This window comes from Abramis brama (genome assembly GCF_963993115.1).
Source record: "Abramis brama genome assembly, chromosome: 16".
Lineage (NCBI taxonomy): Eukaryota > Metazoa > Chordata > Actinopteri > Cypriniformes > Leuciscidae > Abramis > Abramis brama.
This window is the reverse complement of record NC_139978.1, coordinates 8,533,870-8,550,594: the sequence shown is the minus strand read 5'-3', so window position 1 is coordinate 8,550,594 and position 16,725 is coordinate 8,533,870. Positions and strand designations below refer to the sequence as shown.

At 34.1% G+C, this 16,725-nt stretch overlaps 1 protein-coding gene across 1 annotated transcript; it reads left to right on the top strand.

The window, feature by feature from the left end:
- The first annotated feature begins 1,069 nt into the window (after positions 1–1,069).
- ddx51 (DEAD (Asp-Glu-Ala-Asp) box polypeptide 51) lies at positions 1,070–16,197 on the top strand. The gene is made up of 16 exons (XM_084138536.1): positions 1,070–1,280; positions 2,511–2,827; positions 3,757–3,947; positions 4,027–4,177; positions 5,640–5,785; positions 7,039–7,110; positions 7,207–7,313; positions 8,035–8,143; positions 8,993–9,135; positions 11,324–11,501; positions 11,592–11,707; positions 12,998–13,114; positions 13,910–14,011; positions 14,100–14,163; positions 14,368–14,502; positions 16,037–16,197. Exons 1-16 carry the CDS (start codon positions 1,258–1,260, stop codon positions 16,061–16,063), a joined length of 1,998 nt encoding a protein of 665 aa, XP_083994662.1. The 5' UTR covers positions 1,070–1,257; the 3' UTR covers positions 16,064–16,197.
- Positions 16,198–16,725: the final 528 nt, after the last annotated feature.

Here is a 16,725-nt window from a genome sequence, read left to right as displayed (position 1 = left end):
TGTGAGGATCATGAAGAATAATTTTCACACAAGAATCTTCTCCTCTGAGTCCAGATCTTAAATTCATTGAAAGTCTTTGGGATGTGCTGGAGGAGATTTTACATAGAGCTGGACTCTTGCATTGACAATACAAGATATTGTTTAAGATCATTGGCTCCTTCTTACATGCCTACGTTTAAATCTCTTGACAAACTGTAAATGAAATTTGTATTCGAAATGAAAGATGTAGATTGTAGCTACTGAATGTCACCTTACTTTGCTCAAGATAAAGACAAATTAAGTCCACACGTCATACAAACAAGAAATATGGTTCTAACTACAGCTCGTTACAACCGATGTTCCAACTTTTGCGATGTAGTTTGAACTAGCCTATTTAACGAGTCGGAACTTGCGACAATAGTTGGCTAACATTGCTTTTGGGAAACACACTCCTGTCTAGTTCAGTGTTGAGTGTAAATTGAGTCGTAAGTTTCTGTGGTTCATCATTTGACAAGACATTAGTCCAAGGAAAAGAATAAACCCTGCCATCTGGCGTTTTTATGATACTATTGACTGGTGTGTGTGTGTGTGTGTGTGTGTGTGTGTGTGTGTGTTTCTTCTTCCTCCAGGGGGCGCTAGGTGGATCAGGAGGAGCATAGACAGTATAAGAAAGGATCAGGAGCCGCACCAAAGCCCCTGTCTTCAGCTGCATTTAGTTTTTAACAGTCTATGGTTTTTAAACGATTATTTTTTTGGTATATCGGCAGACATTCATAAACTCCAGTAATTAACAAAAAAATGACTGAAAAATACTGATTCACTCAGTAATAACAAACTAAATGTGATTGGTCTGTCAAATCAGTCGTTGGTTCCACGTGACAACACCTAGATCTAGATGTGTAAATAATGATAAACATCGAAGATTTAGAATAGAAAAAAATATTGACACATAATTAAAAACGACGTCTAGACCACCAACATATGGAAACCAGCAACCAGTATCATCAGAGATGGCATGACTGGCATCATAACGATTACGATTCTAATCTTTTTTGTGCCCTTCTATTCAACTGTAATTTCTGTGAGCATTCTCTACGTCATCACTTCGCGACTGCCAAACAGTACTCGGGAGGAATCCACATGGTCAACCGAACTCTACACTGTACTGTTTATTTTTTCATTTATGAAAGCTGTACATGAATACATGCAGTCATTATAATTTTTAAGTCAGTCAAATAAAGGTCTACGTGGCGCTGACACGAGCCAGGAGTCACTATAATGGCGCTATTTATGATAAACAGGTAACGTTATGCATATATTACAGTATCTGTTGTTTGCTGCACATTTAGTTCACTGACACAGAACTTCTTAGAGTAAGTTATTTGACCAGTTAACTTAAATTATAAGTAATGGCTCTCACGTCAGATTACATCACAGTTAGTTGTAAAGTCTGGCATAGAATTCTCCGTTTATCTTGCATTTCATCTGAAATGACTTAAAAACACTTCCTTCAAATTACTGTATAATTATCGACTGTATTGTTGTAAAATTATTTGACTTCCACGAAGTATTTAAATTCTTAAATAATCTGAGTTGTTTAATTAAGTAAATTGGCGATTAAAAGAATGAAAAATATAAAACAGTAAATAAACAAAAAATATGCATTTTAACTTTTACGTTTATATAATTTAACCTAAAATCTACATGTTGAAAAAAGGGTTATTCCGTGTCAAATCAAACAAATTTCGGAAACTTCCGTTAATATTTTTTTCTGTACAAAGACAAACAAAAATATTGATGAAAGTCAAAATATTAAATGTCATAGATATATATTTACTGAGTAATACACTATTTTGTAAAGGAGGGTCAAAATTACAATTTTGAGTCAATTTAGAGGGGTGTAAAAATTATTTTAGAAAGATGGCGGCATTATTATTTTATTTTTACACAGAGATTGGTAGGTCTATTAGTAAAATCTGTTGACTTTAGCAATCTGTGTTGCATTATGCCAACAGTGACAGTTCAAAAATAGAAATTAGCACTTCTTGTGTTTTTTGCCAAGTCTGGATGCCTGTAACACTTTGCACACAGCTGATACTTTTTTCTTTTAAAGAGGAATATCTAAAAACAAATAATGTTAAAACTAGAAATGTATCTCCTTTTTTTCTATCAGCTCCATTGCACAGAATACACCTGTATGAGTGCAATAAATATTCTTTTTCCAAAGTTTGCATGCCTGTAACTCTAAAAGTATTCAAGATATATTTATATCCTTCTAGATTCTCATTCTTAATAAACTTTTCTTTTGGAATCTTCATTTTTAAGGCCCCATATGGTTCAGTCCCAGAGATATTGGGACCCCAATGTGACTCCATGTCCAAATTTTCGTTGGTAACATTTTAAACAGAAATTGAGCCGGGGACCTCTTGGTTGAGTTGACACGGAATGACCCCAAAATAAGTTCATGTTATTTGTTTACAACCCATCATCCCATGTGACACCCTGTCTATTGATGTGTTGTATGTGATCAGGTATTTAGGGGAGGAGGAGGACAGTGAATCTAGCAGAGAGTCTCGATCCAGAGCTTTGCTGGCTAAACTTCAGGAGCAGGTCAAAGCCAGAGAACAGCAGAGCGTCTCAAACACGGCTGATGAAGATGAAGACCATCAGGGGGAGAAAGAACCAAAGAAAAGAAAACGTGAACGGCAAGAGACTGAGGGAGTGCAGCGTAAAGCAAAGAAGAGTGAAAATGTAAAAAAAAAAAATCTGGATGATGAAGCTGCAAGTGCAACTAAAAAGAAGAAAAAAAACAAAACATTGTCCAATGAAAATGAGAGCGTGAATACAGGTAATGCTGGCTTACTACTATGTTTGATTGTTTTTAAATGAAACTAGTAGTCAAGCTCGTTGATTTGTTGGGCTTAAAACGTTTTGGCACTTTTTAGCACAAATAGGGTACAAATTGGTATTCCATTACTTTTCGTAAAACATTCCATGTTGCTTCGAGAGAGAATTATTAAATATGTTTGATAAACTATTGTCTAGTATTTAAAATGAAAGCTATGAATATGGCATTGCAAAATTTGCCGTATGATATGCCAAAATATTATATCTAGCTTACCACATTTTTGTACAACCCTGTTACTGCAGTTGACTTCCCCCCATTAAAAAATTGAACATACATAAAATTGTGATACCCAAGAAGTAAAATCATTTGGAATGTTTTTTTTGGTTTTTTGCAGCATATCAATAAGACAAGTAAATAATATTCCATTTTCTCAATCTTTACACAAATTTAGTGTTGGCTGCATTTATCAAGCTCTCAAGCATTCAACCCAGTCTACAAAGTTATTGTAAGAAAAAAATAATCAGTTAAATAAAATACACATATTTTAGTGACTACAAATCAGCATTTCCAAAACAACTAGCAAGGAAATTTACAACCCTATTATCAATTCTACAATATATATATATATATATATATTGCATATTATTTATTTGTCAATATCTTTATTTTAACATTTATCTAAAAACTGTTTTAAAGACTAATTTTGGTTACAAAATATGCAAACCTCATATAAAATGATTAGTAAATAAAATAGCTCATATGGCATTTAAATAAAATTTCTGATATGGGCAAAAAATTGTTCTTAAACTTAATCATCTCCTTTACCTGAGCATTTGTTGGGGAAAAAATACTTTATTAAGAGTTTCGAACTCTATCCTGTACTGTTTTTGTGGAAATTGCTTTATACAGAAAACTATCATTCATTATAGGAGATAATGAGTCGAATCATGAGAAGTCTGTGGAAGTCACAGAAACAAGTGAAAGTGACCCAGAGGAAAGTAAGAAGACTGAAAAAGCTGTGGACCCTCAGATCGGTCAGTTCCAAGCAGAGGCAGAAAACAACACTTCCCAGACCGCCTTCCACATCCTGGGTGGGTTCAAAGAGAAGACCGTGCAAAAGGTAGCACTTATAAAAAGTTCTGAATGAAACTGTATTGAGGGTAATGTCTTTGTAAAGAACTGTTTTTATGCTATTGCAGGTCAGAAGAGTATTGCCTCAGTGGTTGGCACAGCCTGACGTCATTCAGAGGGACATGAAGAATAACCTCATCCCCATCAGTCAGGTGCCAGGCATCTGTCCGATACTGCTGAAGAAATTACAAGCTAATGGGATACAGAGCTTCTTTCCAGGTAAGAGAGAATGATAATTCACTGGCATTGTATTAAATATAATATAGGCAGATGAACAACCAAATCTGGACCCCTATTAGTGGAAATCTGGGGCCAGATTCACAAAACATTCTTAAAAATAAAATTCTTCTTAACTGCTATTTTCTGCTTATTTTAGAAACTCAAGAAAAAAGATAAGAACATTTTGTATCCCCAAAAACGTTTCTTAAGAATTTTCTTCTTTTTTTTTCACTCAAAAATGAAATTTCTGTCATTAATTTCTCACCCTCATATCGTTTCAAATCCGTAAGACTTTAGTTCATCTTCAGAAATGAAGATCTTTTTGATGAAATCTGAGAGATTTCTGTCCCTCTGTAGGCAGATACGCATCTGACACTTTGACGCTTCGTGATCGTAAAACTAATCCATATGAATTGAGTGGTTTAGTCCAAATTTTCTGAGGAGACTCGATTGCTTTATATGATGAACAGATTGAATTTAGTCTTTTATTTAAGATAATATTTATATTCCTGAAAAGAATGTTCTTAAAAATCATGGTAAATAATATCTTAAAGGTGCTATAAGCGATCTCACGCGTTTTTTGGGCCAAAACATTTTTTTTCACATACCGCAAACATCTCCTCACTATCCGCTAGCTGCCTGTCCCCTGAACACACTGTAAAAAAACATGGTCTCTGCAGACAGCCCAGGCTCCACAAACTGCAGCAAAAACAAACTGAGCAACAAACAGAGCGACCCGCAGCACGAAACATAACAAACTGTTCCAGCCAATAACCAACAAGAATGATGTGGGGGTGGGGTTCGAGGGGTTAGTGCGCGGATGAGGAGGAGGGAGGGTCTAGCTAGCCTCCGTTTTGTTTGATAATAATTCAAACATCAACAAGAGGTTACGCCAACCGAGATCGCTTATAGCACCTTTAAAGTTAGGATATCCTCCTACCTGTCTTAAATCCCTAAAGGTAAGTTTAATTAATTTATTGGGTAGTTTCAAATATTAAAGCCTGTAGTCAATAATTGTATCCCTTAAAACTCATCTTTGATCACCAAAATGACATGTAAACGTTTTTTCCTTGAAAAAACATTTATCATGCCTTAAAATAGCTTGAACTTAGCTCTACACCCTTGCCTCATTTAGTATACGCTGTTCTATAAATATGCAAATTAGTCCCGCCTCCACTCACTCACACCAGCTCAGAGATCCACTTGTCGACGTGATTGGTTACAAGGTAGTTTGTGATGTCATCAACACCAGCGCTTTTAAATAGTTATTTAAACTTGACATGGCGCATTAAAAACATGACACGGAGTAATTAACTCCTGTTAAGCCAATCACTACATAGTCTGTGCTCTTATTATGATAACTACAGTATTCTGCAGGCAATGCAAAAACATTGAATGTTCACAAGAAACCATGCCCTTGATGATGCTAGCGCTGTGCTGTGTTTGTGTTGGTGTTTTTCAGTTCAAGCCGAGGTCATCCCTGCCGTTCTCGACAGCGTGAGCTCAGGGCTGCTGCTGGGTCCTGGGGGCTACAGGCCCAGAGACATCTGTGTTTCTGCACCGACAGGAAGTGGAAAGACATTGGCGTTCGTCATACCTGTTGTACAGGTACAAATAATGAGTTACATTCCAATGTTTTATTATTTCTCTCTCTAAAATATTGGCATTGAACCTGTGACTTCATTTTTCAAGAAACAGCTAAAGATGCATCTTTTTTTGCCAACACTTGACCCATTAATACTAATACTTTCTATTCTATTTCTGTTCTATCTATTTTTTTTCTATTTATTAAAAAAACTTGCTATGTTTACTGTGCTAGACTAATTGGGACTTGTCACAGCACTTACATATTGTTTCCCTTTTGTTGGTTTAACTGCTTCTATTGTTCTCCTTATTTTTATGTCTCTTTGCATAAAAGCGTCTGTTAAATTATTATATGTAAATGTAAAATTTGGATGATGCAAGTTCGAATCTATCTCATGGCATTTCCTGATTGTTTTGGTTTTTGTCATGAAACCTGCCAAGAACATAATTATTATTATTATTTTTCATGCTTAAATATTAAAATAAACAACATACGTTTTCTATAAAATGTATATTATAATGTTTCTAATACTCACCAAGGCATTTATGTGATCAAAAATACAGTAAAACTTTAATATTATGAAAATGTAAAATAACTATTTTCTATTTAATATTAAAAATGCATTTTATTCCTGTGATCAAAGCTGAATTTTCAGCATCATTTCTCCAGTCCTTTACGTCACATGATCCTTCAGAAATCACTCTAATATGCTGATTTTGCACTCAAGAAACATTATTATCAATGTTGAAAAAAGTTAAGCTGCTTAATATTTTTTGAACAATATTTATTTGAAATAGGAATCTTTTGTAACATTATAACTGTCTTAAATGGCTTCTAAATATTCGGCTTTGCATTTTATTTACAATTACTATTGACATTTTACATTAAAACAGAAAGCAGTTATTTTAAGTTTATAGTAATGACACTAACTGGGTAAAAACCCTGAACCTACCCCTAAATCTTAACCTAACCCATGTAGTTACCTTACATTACTCAGTACTTTTGTGGGTAAGTACACTGTAAGTACATTGAAAGTGCACGTACTGTGAAATAAAGTGCAACCCTATTTTTGATCAAATAAATGTAGCCATGGTGAGCATAGAGACTTCTTTCAAAAACATTCAAAATTGTTACATTATTTCTGATTTTTGACCAGTAGTATTTATATTTCTATATGACACAGACTATAAATAAAAGTGGCAAAAGGCCAAAGATTTATAAGTAAATAGATTAAATTATTAGATATTCTTTAATATATATGCGTTTGCTAACGCAGGCGTTGTCCAAGCGTGTGGTGCGAGAGATCCGTGCACTCGCTGTACTGCCCACTAAGGAGTTAGCACAACAGGTAATGATTATTAATCATTGATTATTTATCAATTAATTATCACTCAATCTACACATCTGCCTATATTCATTGTTCACCTTGATTTCAACCCCACAGGTGTCCAAGGTGTTTAGCTCGTACACTGAGGGCAGCAGTCTAAAGGTGGTCATGATCGCAGGCCAGAAATCATTTGATGCAGAGCGAGCAGCGCTCTCTGAAAACAGGTGAGTGTGTTTGTAGGCTCATGGATAGAGTTGCACGATTTTGGATAAATTGTGAATCACAATTTTTTTTTTTTTCAAATAGAGATCACGATTCTGAATGGACAATTAAACAAAATAACATGGAATTTACTAGAGCTTCTGACAAAATTTGCTGAAGTCTATTTCAATTATTTTTTTTTAAAATCTGTTTGAGTGAATGATTCAATTACTCACTCATAAATACTTTTTTCATCATTCATCATCATTTTTTTCATTACTGGATGAATCAGCGTCTCTGAACGAATCTCTTGAATGAATGATTCAGTGACAAATACGTGTTTTAACAGTCACCTGTCGACTCGCCACCTAATGATTGTAATCGATTCAATCATTATTTAAAGCGCCAAGTTACTTTCAAAAGGTTATTTGCTCTATTTTGATTGCTTCTGTAGGCATCAGTGTTTACATCCGAACGTTAATGTTCTGGTGTGATTTTGTCAAAGGTTTAATAGACATGGCTGAATCGTTGTCATTTAGGAATGAGATCATGTAGGTGTTTGGTTCGAGATTTGGATCTTTTAGCGATTAATCGTGCCGCTCTACTCATGGAGTAGGATAATAGTAATGCTTTGAATCGCCTAGAATATGTGACTAATGACCACCCAGAGTAGATGAAACTTGATGAACTATAAGTAATAACTTCAGTCATCTCCAAGAGTTTAACCTTTGCGTCTTTGTGTAGGGGAGGTGCTATCCACAGTTTGGCAGATATTGTCGTTGCCACACCGGGCCGACTGGTGGATCACATCAATAAAAACAACAACTTCAGTCTGCAACACCTACGATTCCTGGTGAGCATCAGCACAAATCTACATCTAATTCTGGAACAATGTTCAGTGAAATCCTATGAAGAGAAAACTGAAGCAATAAACACAATTATATTTATGTTTATAGACCCCTATAGATCAAAGTGGGAGTCTTGTTGAGTTTAATTCATTTATCTTAGCTTTGAGGTTATCTAAATGCTATTATACTCATAAATGTTGACTAAATGAACTTTAGCAGATATACAGTACCTTACTGTTCAATAGTGTAAACACTTTAATACTTTTATTAAGCAAAAACACATTAAACTTTGAGGATTGAGGAATTACAGTAAGGATTGAGGAAGGAAAAGAGGTAGAGGGAATTACAATAGTCAAATTGCAAAGTAATAAAACTGTGAATAACTTTCTCCAAATCCTAAAAGGACAAAAACAATGTTTAAGAACGAAGTTTAGAAATTTACAACTGAAACAAAACCAAGATCATTAGCTCTGTTGAGGGAAGTTATTTGCTAACCACTTTTTATATCAAGACAGTCCAGCAAAGCCTAACTAGAATCACTAGACTTCAGAGGAAGATATAGCACTTTTTCAGCAGCATACAAATGAAAGGAAATACTGTGTTTCCTGATAATATTTCCGAGGGGAAGCATATTCAGATTAAAGAGAATCGGCCCTAGAATGGAGCCCTGAAGGACCCCGCTGACAATAGGAGCTAGGGATACGGCGAATTTAACCACAGCTACAGAGAAAGTCCTTAACATATCATTAAGGCTAACTAAACCACTGTAATGCTGTGTTAATTTTGTTTTTCACTTTTCTCTGTCATGGTATTCTTCTATTTTCTGTATGTTTATAATAATGTGTATGTTGTAGATTATTGACGAGGCAGACAGGATGATTGACAGCATGCATCAGTCCTGGCTCAGTCAGGTGACTAAAGCAGTGTACAGAAGCCCAGGTGACACACAGACGTCTTTCTTCAGGAGAATAGTGCCTGGACTAATCACAGTGGCAAGGTAGGATGTCATCTGCTTTGTCCATTATTTAGAACAAAGATTTTCAACCCCACCCACACTATAAGCCTCATTATAACTGAGGTTATGGTGTTTACCCCTTCCAATGTACATTACACAACAAATGTAAATCTTGGTGCTCTGGCACCTTATGTTAAGCCATATGTCAAAAACTTGGGTGTGGTGTTGGATAGTGCCCTAAAACTTGATAGACAGGTCAACCAAGTTGTGAAGTCAAGCTTTTACCAGCTACGAACCCTGGTAAAAATGAAGTCTTTCCTTTCATTCTCAAATTTTGAAAAAGTAATACATGGTTTTATCACCACATGGCTGGATTATTGCAATTCGCTTTATTTGGGGATTAGTCAATCATTAGCCTCTCATTTAAACATAAAAGCTCTCTAAAATTGTGTCTTGGGCCATTGCTTTGGCAAAGCATCTGTCAATCAAACTAAATTTGAAATCAGGGTATGGCATTTTTTGTGCCCTTTTAATTCAGCCCATGATCTGGTGTTTTCCAAGTCTTCTATTAAGCGCAACCCGCGCTTTCAGACAAGAGTGTCGAAAAGGGGAGCGAAAGTGGAAAAAAGATAGGCTACAGGTTTCATTTGACATTTTAAAATCAAGTCTGTTCAACTATCAAATGGCAGTAAGAAAGGCAAAATGAAATTTCTTTTCTCAATTAATTTCTGACAACGCTAAGCGACCAAAAAGTCCTGTTTGATACGATTGACTCTATTCTAAACCCGACTACGAATATTTTATCTGAGGCCTCTATTGAGCTTTGTGAAGATTTTTTAAAACATTTCACTCAAAAAATTAATGATACTAGAAGCTCCATTGTTCCCTCTGAACCATGTCACTTGCAACTGCCCTGTCCTATGAGTTGTCTGTCTAACTTTAAACCTGTCTCTCCAACTCAGCAACTCAGCTCAACAGATGTATGCAAACAAATCAAAAACCTTGGAGTGATCTTTGACTCTTCACTATTTTTTGATAAACAAATTAGTGCGGTTATTAGAGGAAGCTTTTTCCATTTAAGATCTATTGCAAAGTTGAAGAACCTTCTTTCAAGCAAAGATTTAGAAGTTGCAATTCATGCATTTGTAACATCACGATTAGACTATTGCAACTCTCTTTATTGTGATCTTCCTTAATCTTCACTATCTCATTTACAAATTGTTCAAAATGCAGCTGCAAGACTTTTGACTGGGTCTAGAAAGAGGGATCATATTTCTCCTGTTTTGGCATCCCTTCACTGGCTTCCCATTAAGTTTAGAGTTGATTTTAAGATCCTTATGTTTGTTTATAAGGCGTTGTCTGGCTGTGCACCAAGGTATATTTGTGATCTTATTGTGCCATACTGTCCTGCTAGGGCACTTAGATCTGCAAATCACTTGCTTTTAAATGTGTCACGATGTCGCTCGCTACAAATTAAAGGGTGATCGGGCCTTTTCTGTGGCTGGGCCCAAGCTTTGGAATGCTCTCCCTTATCATGTGAGGTCTGCTCCTTCATTGGACATTTTTAAATCTGCTCTGAAAACACATTTTTATTCTTTAGCTTTTGGAAACTTGTAATTGTTGTTTTTTATAGTGTAGTTCTGCTATGCACTATGTACAGCACTTTGGATCAATTTGTATTGTGTTAAATGTGCTTTATAAATAAAGGTGGTTGTTGTTGTTGTTGTTGTTGTCTTTTAGAGCAGCTCAATCCATGTCCTCAGTTACGCTTTTTCACATTCACAATTTTTGTGGACATATGATTACAGCATTTCACTAGATTTGTTATGATAAGCATTTGTAAACCTGTTTTCATGTTTCAAACTTAAAGGTCTACCTGCTGCTTTTCACCAAAATAAAAGCTTGGAAGTGAATAAATTAAGACAGTATTGTAATTTTACCTTAGTAAACTTATAAATAATATACTTATTATGAAATTTATTTCTCATTTACAATTTTTTTACAGTGCATTTGTATTAAAAAGTACTATATAACTGTCTTAGGAATAATAACAACAACAATACTACTAATAATAATATTCATAATAATAATAATAATGGCCCAGTCGAGGTCCACCCACCGTAGTCTCACAGAATTCTTTGGTAAACACTGCTGTGACTGTTGCGCTGTTAGTCTCAAACATGCAGTGTAAAGCTCAATGTTTATGTCTGTTTGTTTGTATGTATGTCAGTTTGTCTCCGCCACAGATTCCTCTGCAGAAGTTGCTGTTTTCAGCCACTCTCACACAAAACCCTGAGAAACTACAACTGCTGGACCTGCACCAGCCTCGACTCTTCAGTTCCACACACAGCTGTTCAGAGACCTCCACTCAAAGCCAGGACACGTTTAACTTCCCTCAGGGCCTCTCTGTGAGTTTAACGACATTTCCTGAACCATATGATCTACACTGGTACAGTTCTCCTGTGCACACCTTTAACACATGTGAATGTCTTATGCAGGAGTATTACGTCTCCTGCACCCTAAGCAACAAACCGCTCATCATCCTTCACTTCCTGCTTCGGCTCAAGTTCAGTCCTGCTTTGTGCTTCACAAACTCCAGAGAAGCAGCACACCGGTAATGATGGATTTGAAGCTCCAGCACGATGCAGATATAGGATATGTATTTATAAACAGGGCTCCAGGCCCTGACTAAAATAGTTGAAATTTTCAAAAAACGAACACTTGCAACAATGAATAGCAATCTAGTCGCCACTGGCAGTAGAACTGAAAATCTGATTAATTTTCACAAATCAATCTTTTCAATCAGTCCATTTAACTGAATCAATTCATCAATTTGTTTACGTCATTAGTTAAAAGTGTTTATTGATGTGCCTACATGACATTAATTACATTACATTAATTATCTTTGAGTAATACTGTATGTTGATAAACATTGTTGCTTATTCTGCAATATGCCATACAGTATATGTTTTATTATGATTTGTTTATATATATATGTGTGTGTGTGTGTGTGTGTGTGTGTGTATGTATATATATATATATATATATATATATATATATATATACACACACACACACACACTTTAAATCAAAGTATAGGGTCGGTAAGATTTTTTTTTAATAAAAAGTATTTTATGCACATTAAAAATACAGTAAAAACTAATATTGTAAATATTATGAAATATTATTACAGTTTTAAATATATTGATAAATATTATTTAAAATAATAAAGTATTATTACAATTTAAAATATCTATTTTAATGTATTTCAGAAAAAAATATTTGGTTTATTTATGTGATGCAAAGCTGAATTTTTAACATCATTACTCGTCACATGATCCTTCAGAAATAATTCTAATATGATTTACTGTAACTTTTGCCAATATAAAATACTTGACTGTCACTTTTCATTTTTGTTTCTTTCAATTTAATGCATCCTTGCCAAATAAAAGTATTAGTTTCTTTAAATAAAAAAAAGTAGGTAGTAAATACATAATTTATGGGTATATATAATTTTTTCCATAAACTAATTTAATGTGGAAAACATGTCTTTAAATATGTATTTTAAACTCACAGATTAAAATTATATGATTGAGTTGAGTAAAAGAATCTGTGATTGAAGATTTGAGATGTGAATCTGGTCTGGTAAGGATATAAAGTATTAATTTTATTTATTCAGTTCATTATACTTTTGATTATAAAAAACTTTGGAGCAGCCCTGTTAAGACAAACATGGAAATTCCTTTTAATATCCATTTGTATTATTAATCATGAATAATTCACAAGGATGCGAAGTCATCCACATCAAGGAAAAATAACCACACAGATAAGATGGTGTACACGATCAAATGAGTTTTAGCTGTGATCAACTGCCTGTACAACTTGTGTATTTTTGTCTGACTAGACTTTATTTGCTGGTGAAGCTGTTTGGCGGAGTGGAAGTGGCTGAGTTTTCCTCTCGTCTGAGCCCAAGTGAACGACAAAAAACACTGAAAGACTTTGAGCAAGGGAAGATCCCACTGTACGTATTCCTTAATAATGTTCAAAAATAATGCGCACAATGTTAAAGCCCATATATACAGTATATACACAGAGTTGGGTGTAATGCATTGCTAAATAAATAATTACTGTAATTTAATTTCTTTTCCCTCGAAAAGAAAATCCCGGTAAGAGGGATTACTCTCTTTCTGTAATTTAATTATAGTTATAGTACTAGTCAAAAAAGTTTGGAAACATTAAGTTTTTTTAATGTTTTTTAAAAGTAGTCTCTTGATCTCACCAAGGCTGCATTTATTTGATCAAAAATACAGTAAATATAGTAAAATATTTTGTCAAATTGTTGTAATATATTTTAAAATATAATTTATTGCTGTGATGCCAAAGCTGAATTTCCATCAGCCATTACTCCAGTCTTCATTGTCACATGATCCTTCAGAAATCATTACAATAATCAGTTCTTATTATTTTCAAAATTTGATGAGATGTTAAAATGTATGTTTTTGATGTAATCTTCTCGCTTTAAATAGGGAGAAGAATAATTTGTGCAATTTCATATTATTTATTTGAGGAATTAAAAAAGCAGTTTCATGTCTATACTTCAACTGGTCGAGGTCGATGTGGGATTTAGAAAGTAATTAATAATTAAGTAATGCGATACTTTTTAGAGATAGTAGTTATTACAGTAATATAATTACACTGTTGAGCTAATTACACTAGCAATAAATTACTTTTTAGAGTAACTTACCCAAACTGTGTATACATCAATATATTTAGTGTGTCTGTAATGATGAAATATTGGTGATGTTGTTCATGTCAGGTTGATAAGCACAGATGCTGCTGCCAGGGGCATTGACATCAACAGCGTAAAATGTGTCATTAATTATGATGCTCCTCAATACATCCGAACATACATTCACAGGCAAGTCAAAATATTACTATAAAAACCACATCGAAGAATTATGATTTTCATATCCATCAGTGTATCTTTACCGCATTTTCACTTGCAGGGTGGGCAGAACAGCGAGAGCAGGGAAAGCTGGGTCGGCGTTCACCTTCCTTTTAAAAGTGCAGGTCGGGTTTTACTCAGAACTGGAATGAAATCTAGCAATTGTGATTTAGTTGTGTTTGTTGTTTCAATCGATTATCAAAGTGAATTATGAGCAAAAAACAATTTGCATGTACAAATAAATAATTATGAGTGACTGTGATAAGTTGCTCTAACTGATTGTCACGTAAATTGTGCTTGAATACCTTTAGCCTGTGTTCATGTTTCAGGAAACGAGGTTTTTGAAGATGGTGTCAGATGCTGGCAGTCCTGGCATAAAGAGACAGCTTGTGCAACCAGAAAGTCTTAAAGGCATGGAGGCTCGCTATGAGCAAACGCTGGCTGAGCTGGGCAAAGCTGTGAAGGTAAAAGCAAAGCTGCAGAGCCGTCTGAGACCTCATTGGCAGCTTTTCCAGACATGGATTAAACCTATTCCTGGATTACTGAAGTGCTTTTACTGTTGGACAAGGCTTAGTGTTTGTCTGAGGAACCTGAATTATGCATGTTCACACAGTAGGTTTTTGCAGAATTCAGAATTTAAGAATCGCTCCATCCTCCAAATTCATGAGTGTGATTATAATAGGATTGACAGGAATATGAACTTAGTAAATTGCAGTAAATGAAGCCACTTGGGGAATCTCATTAGTCCAAAATGTAACTAATTAATTTAATTCATTAAAAGTTCATTTGTTTCTTTATTTTATTATACATATTTTATTTTGATTGATTTTGCTCATTTGTTCTCTGTTTTATATTTAAGGTATATTTTTTCAGAAATATACTAAATTCATTACTGTCGAAATATATCTTATATAATTTAATACAGCACCACAGAATTCCCACTATTATTTTCAGATAACATTATAAAATTAAATTTAATTAAAAATTTAATTTTTTGAAATAATATTAAATCAAAATGAATTTTTTTTTTTACTGATATATATTAATATTTGGTTCCATTTTGAAGGCTTTGGGGTAAATTCTGGGGAATGATTGTCCATAAAATGAAAGTTCATTATATAATGTATGATATTTATATATTATTACATTATATTTATATTAAACATTTTTTATAGGTGGCATTTGAAACAATGGTTATTGTCATCTTTTGTTTATGATATGGTTAAATACTGATAAAATGTATTCTAAACTATAGCAGCTACATGAATTTTGTTCCATTTTAATTCAAAACCTTAAATTCAAAATTGAATTACAGTGATGTATCTGGTTCTGCTTCCTCAAATTCTACAGTAAATGCTACAGTAAAAACCTGTTAATTTGCTAATAACTGTAAGTTACCTTACCATATATGGTGAAAAACTGTAAATGGTTTAACTTTGCAACATATATGCAATATGCATCTAATTTTATTGTAATACTGTCAAATTTATAGCTTCTGGAATTAAAACTAAGAATTGTTAGAACAGTAAAACAACACATGACAGATTATAATGTTTTCAATAATTTTGTTTCTAATCATTTATGTTATCAGTAAATGGACATTAGGGTTACATTTTCTGTTATTTAGTTAATGTTTATTGCATTTTAGTGTCTCGTGTTTAGGTGGATTGTCTATATAAACGGCCACTTATAATAAACTTTGATTCCATCTGTATTATCATGGTAGTTATCAGTACATTTTAGTTTGAAAAGCAGATTTTGGTTGTTCAAGTAGATAAACGGTTGTAAAATATATACAGGCATCAATATGCCATTCTGTAATACCAGAAATATTGTCAGCATATTTTTTATGATGAATTTTTGGCAACCACAACAACTGCTGTGTTTCTACTGTGAACTTAGCAGGATATATTTTACAGTGTTTACAGCCCTGTTACTGTTGACTCAGACTTATCTTAAATGTAACTTAACTAATGTTGGTATTTCTTTGTTTTTAAGGAGGAAAAAGCGAGGAAGCGTTTCTGAGCAGGAACTGACTGAACTATACATCTGTTTGCCTTTGAATTATGATTTCATGCCTTGTTTCTTAAAAAAATGCAATATCTGAACTATAATGTAATGGAATACAAATGTTTTTAATAAAATGTGAAAAGACTCAAGCTTGTGTTTTAATGCTTTGAAATTAAAATGGTAAATTGTATGCCCCGAAGAGCAGTAAGAAAAAGAAATGAAGCGTATGAATGACTAGAGACCATCACTTACTGTTGTGAACTGCCACATGAGATGAGAGACGTGTCTCTGCACCACACACAAGAATCTTCATCACGTGAAAATCAGTTTTTGGATTTCTTTTAATATTTCCAGTTTTGCAGGGCCAGACTGTCTCGGTGTTGCTTTGAAACAAGACATCAGGTTGGATGTTGAAGATCTATGTTTTTATCCATGTAAATTATGTTCATTTAAACAAACAGGACGAGCTATTAACATCCAGAAAAAAATCAAATGTATGCCTTAATTAACTCAAAACTTCTGTTCTGACTATTTTTCCTTCCATTTAACAAGGGGAAACTGAGGATAGTTCACACAGGGAAGCTCTGTATTTCATTAACTGGTTTACTGGGTCACACGGTTTTCAGTCAAAAGTCCAGGTACACAAATTCTTGTTTTCTCTTGCATTTTGGTCCAAA

Bases quoted from the DNA above. Each gene is read 5' to 3' on its own strand.
- ddx51 (XM_084138536.1), top strand. From the start codon at position 1,258: ATGGCGCTATTTATGATAAACAG. The intron at 7,314-8,034 runs GTGAGTGTGTTT...GTCTTTGTGTAG, and splicing joins GCAGCGCTCTCTGAAAACAG to GGGAGGTGCTATCCACAGTT. The intron at 9,136-11,323 runs GTAGGATGTCAT...TATGTATGTCAG, and splicing joins GGACTAATCACAGTGGCAAG to TTTGTCTCCGCCACAGATTC.